The sequence below is a fragment of the Bicyclus anynana genome, chromosome 17 (assembly GCF_947172395.1).
Source record: "Bicyclus anynana chromosome 17, ilBicAnyn1.1, whole genome shotgun sequence".
Classification (NCBI taxonomy): Eukaryota; Metazoa; Arthropoda; class Insecta; order Lepidoptera; family Nymphalidae; genus Bicyclus; species Bicyclus anynana.
The window spans coordinates 11,412,622-11,417,605 of record NC_069099.1 but is presented as its reverse complement, the minus strand read 5'-3'; the positions used below and the strand labels follow the sequence as shown (position 1 = coordinate 11,417,605).

The window sequence follows — 4,984 nt, the reverse complement described above, 5'->3', positions numbered from 1 at the left end:
GTGGAAAAGAGGTATGACGCCGGCGCACGCGCGATAATCGGCGATCGCTGTTATCGCGTCCCGTCCGCTGGCCGGAGCTGCACGCGCTCGCACTGACACTCCGACCACACTACGCAAGCAATGCGCTTGTCTGCTTGACCGCTACACACAGATTTCACTTTTACTTCAATTCACATTTTTTTTCGATTCTGACGTAAATTGTAAGTGACAGTAAAGTTTTTTGATTGAAACTGCTAAAGTTTAAAAACTACCCTACGTAATTTTTTATTTTTCATTTCCAGATTCAGAATGAAACGCGAAGGCAGCGGTTTGCTTCTCGACGACGTGCTCGCGAATGATGAACTTCTCTTCGAATACTCGCCGGCCGAGAGTCTGATCAATTTCGAATTACCCTCGAATGGCGCTGACGTCGGCGACTGGCAACTCAGTGATTTGGACTTCCAGTGCGACGCGTTCATAAACGGTTTCAACGACTCAAACAGAGATGGTTCTTTCGAAGGCAGTTCACCCCTACTGTTCGACTTCGACGACTTGGACGACAAAAACCTGGACGATTACCTGCTCGAAGCTCTGAGTGACAAATCCCGGGATGCGCAAGCGGCGGATTCTAACAGTGTCAGTGATGATTTAGGAAGGCTTTCGGTTCTCGGAATCGATTTGGATTCGACGTGCGGTCAAGTGAACACACAGAACGAGTACGAAGAGAGTGAAGTGCGAATTGTTGTGCAGGATACGAAAGTGCGGTCGTGGGGCGAACCGGCGTACTGTCCTACGTTAGGCGCGTTCCGGTGTCCGGTGGAGGAGTGCGGAAAGTTGTACGCGAAGGCGTCGCACGTGCGGGCGCATCTGCGGCGACACAGCGGCGAGAAGCCGTACCGCTGCACCTGGAGCGGATGCTGCTGGCGGTTCGCGCGCTCCGACGAGCTGGCGCGCCACACGCGCAGCCACTCGGGCCACAAACCCTACCGCTGCGGCGACTGCGGCAAGCAGTTCGCGCGCTCCGACCACCTCGCTAAACACGGCAGAGTGCACGCTCGCCGCGCCGCCGCTGCCGCCGCCGCCGCTAAGCGCACCACCGCTCAAACTTACCGCACCAGAAGACTGTTATAAGTTCAATCTACGTTAATCTTAATAACAAGGCAATATAAATGGCGTGTACCCATCCACTAAAAAGCGGAGTGTTAGTCGACCCCTCACCAGGTGGAGTGACGACATCAATCGAGTCGCAGGTTCACGGTGTTGGAAGTTCCTATACAAAAGGCTTATGTTCTGCAGTGGACGTCTATCGGCTGATGATGATGATGATAATGTCCAACTATACAAACCAGATATCGCTGACGGATATCTTAAGTCTAGTGTGGAGAGTGGAATAGCAATGTGGGACATGCATTCAAAGTTACAATATAAGTGTCACATAAGTGGCGAAGCCAATTTCTATTGCCTTGTTCAAAAAGATTTCTATGGTTCCACCAGTGCTCTTTTGTGATCGAGTGATTAAGACTGTTAGAGAGTATAAATGAGACTGTGAAATGTGTAAATAGCACATACTGACCAAAGATCGCGCAGGCGCGTTTTACTTTAAGAATTTATTATATTCTAGTTTTTACTTAGACCAGTTATTAATGGTCTAAGAGTTTTTATTGTGGAGATATTATTTACAGTGGAATTCATAGACGTTGCAGGGGCACCCCCAGGGGACCACGCTAAGTGTCGAATTGTCATACGCATAGAGTTTAAATTCGACACTCAGCGGGTGAACCATCCCCTGGGGGCGCCCCCACAACGTCTGAATTCCGCTGTTTGATACCAACATGCTTACCTATTTCTAAGCGTTTTATTACATGTTATGACCTATGTAAAATGTTTTAGTAAGTACCTACTTACTATGAGTATATGAGTTTATGTTAGGTAGGTGCCTACTTCAAAACTGCTGAGACTATTTTACATTTTTTTTAGAAATAAGTATAGACTATGTATTTAGATGACTCTTATTTATTTAATTATTTGTATGACCAAAAACGTATAAAGCCTTGCTTTGTTACGCCGGCGCCGGCCATAGACGGTTAATAATATACCTAGTACAGCCTGCATACTGGATACAGCAATAGAAAACATTGATACATACAGCCACAGAAAAGTAGAAAATTTAAAACAAGTAGGTATGTGCAGCGCGCGTAGGGATGAAGCAAGTGAAAAAATATCGAAATATTATGGTTATGATTGGTTGTGGTTTCGATATTTCTTTTTACTACATACATCCCTACGCGCGCTGCAGGCAGTGTATACTCTTGACCATCTATGGCCGCATTGCTGGCGGTATTAGGTTCGGAAAACGAATAGAACTACCTAGTTTTTTGTAATTTGCACGCTTTAGCTAACTGTTAATATTATAGCTGTACCTGGTACACCCAGGCACTAAATACGTACTTACAAGCCAGGTAAAGTTTTTATTATATTTCCTAGGTATACGAATTTATTTTCTATCTAAAACCGTGTACCTAATATAAAATAAGAATCAAACAGAATCTCAATTCGCATCTACATAAAATTGTAGTATTTTTAGTATACCTATACTCGTAATAATCGGTTATTATTTTATATAAAAATAAGAGGTAGGTATGAGTAATTCGTGACATGTAAAAAGAACGCTGAACCCACGACGGCCATAGTTACATTAATTTAGTATGCCCAGGTATTAGATAATAATAATCACTATTTTATATTTAACTAACTGCCTACCTACCTAAGATTAATATTATTTTTATATTGTAATACGCCTCATCATTTTCTAGAGATACCTATTCCACAGTAAACTGCCTATTCTTACCAATTATTTTTATTATTATTAAGGAAGAATACAGTACTTAGAGAACTTGAGCTAACTTATCCTAATAACTATATAAATCATTGCCCGAGGGTCTCCACGGCAAAAGGAACAAATATCTAGCTCTCGATAAGAGGAAGCATACTTACCTACCGGTTTCAGCTTTTTCTTACCAATTGACTATTGACACTTAAAAATAGACAAATTAAACCTATGTTGTAAATACTCGTAGATATTAATTAATTTGATAATTTATTAGACCACTTGATTAAAATTCGACATCAGTTTTATAATCAAGTAATTTTCATTAATTTATTATATTTACCGATTCCACATACCAACAGCGTTATTTTTATGTGACACGAGTTATAAGTTAATTTTTCATGTGTTATAAAGTATATTTATATTAAGTTATACGTAGGTATTTCATACGTGAGCTTTGTACAAAGTTGAAAAGCAGAACCATATAACATAAAATGTTTTATCCGTGAGCAGAACAATATTGTTAATAATTCGATAAGTAGCAGCTAGCAATAATAAAAATATTATAATGATACTCGTAGATACATAAAATACATTGTCCCTATTTACTGTCCTTATCTTATTCTATTTACAGTTAGGTATATTTAAAAATCGCGAAAATTGACAATGCAATCATACCTACTCGTATGTTCTCTTTCAACAACTTTCGTTCGTTCGTTCGTTATCAATCCATATACGGCTCACTGCTGAGCTAGAGTAGAGTCTCCTCTCAGAATGAGAGGGGTTAGGCCAACTAAGGTGGGAAGGAATTTTTGTCTGTTGATTATTGTGGATATTGTAGAATAGGTCTTCTACCAATATTTTTTGATTTAGGGATCCGTATGTAAAATATTAAGCTTTTAAGAGTAAATATCTTTTTTTCTCACATTCACACTTTCTACCGGCTAAACGGTTGTGTGTGGATACGTGAAAAAAATCACAAAAGTAGGATATATAATGAAATTTCAAGGAAAACTATAATAGCCAAGTAGCAATTGCTATTAAGAGAGTATTAGTCAACCAACTTAAAAAAACGTAGTTGGAAATCGAAATTTGCATACTAATTCCGTTATTAATTCAAGAGATAAAGTTGTCAGTAAGATAACTCGGAGTTTGTTAAACAATTAAAGTACATTACGGGATTAAAGTGCTAACTTAGTTTACGGAACCCTACACTGCGCGTTGCCCGACACGCACTTGCCCGATTTTTTAAACCTATGACCAGCTTTTGACTGCGAATCAGTGATCACCTGAAACGCATGCTACTAACGAAATAATCTAGCGCAACCTGCAAATACCACTAAAATCTCTTTCATTGCGTTGGCACGAAAGAGATTGGAACCAGGACAACTCCGACCATCCGACGCCATTGGATGATATTTTGTCTTCACTGGTCGCATGTTAGCACTTCTAATGAGTAACAAAGACAATGCAGTCTAGATTAGCAGGCTAATTTGAAGAAGGTACCCAAAGAGTATTTAATCAGGAGGTAAGAACCAACTTTATTCTCTATCCATGCACGGTTTTTACGCGGCTTAAAACCGATAAATATTTTATATCATCTCTAGCGTTAAATTGGTACTAGTTTATTTTCGAATTGCGCGACAAGCTTTTATTATCATTTAAGTTGTACATAATGAGGTTATAAGTTGATAGTAAAAATGTTGAAAGAAAAAAACATTTTCTTCTTTTTAGAGTGTTTAAATAAAAATTTTTTTAAAAAAGTTTTTTACTTAGAATTTATATTTATTGTGATTTCCTCTATAATTCCAAATTTAAAATTCCCGCATTTAATCAAACAATTGTTATCTGTGCAAAATATACATTACGTCACTACAGACGCAGAATGGAATTACTTACAGGAACGAAATCACCTAAAATTTATGAAATATCTTAAATCTAATAAATAAAATACGATGATGATAAAAGTGATAAAGGTGATATAAAATTGATGTGACTAAATAAATTATTTGATTTCCAAGTTTATAGATATAATCTATAGACTCTTCATGGCATAATAAAAAAAAATAATAATATTATCTATGAAAAATAGTAAAAGAGTCTATGGCTCTGTATTATACGACCAAATAATGATGTCCACAGTTTTGTTATATTTATAGGTGAGCTTCCGAAATATAT

At 38.4% G+C, this 4,984-nt stretch overlaps 1 protein-coding gene across 1 annotated transcript; it reads left to right on the top strand.

Moving 5' to 3' along the window:
• LOC112049373 (zinc finger protein 184) lies at positions 1-3,380 on the top strand. Its single transcript, XM_024087616.2, has 2 exons — positions 1-200; positions 282-3,380. The coding sequence occupies exon 2, from the start codon at positions 289-291 to the stop codon at positions 1,108-1,110; it is 822 nt and encodes a 273-aa protein (XP_023943384.1). The 5' UTR covers positions 1-200; positions 282-288; the 3' UTR covers positions 1,111-3,380.
• The last annotated feature ends 1,604 nt before the right edge of the window (positions 3,381-4,984 follow it).

Excerpts from the sequence above, each read along its gene's own strand:
- LOC112049373 (XM_024087616.2), top strand. The coding sequence starts at position 289 with ATGAAACGCGAAGGCAGCGGTTTGCTTCTCGACGACGTGCTCGCGAAT.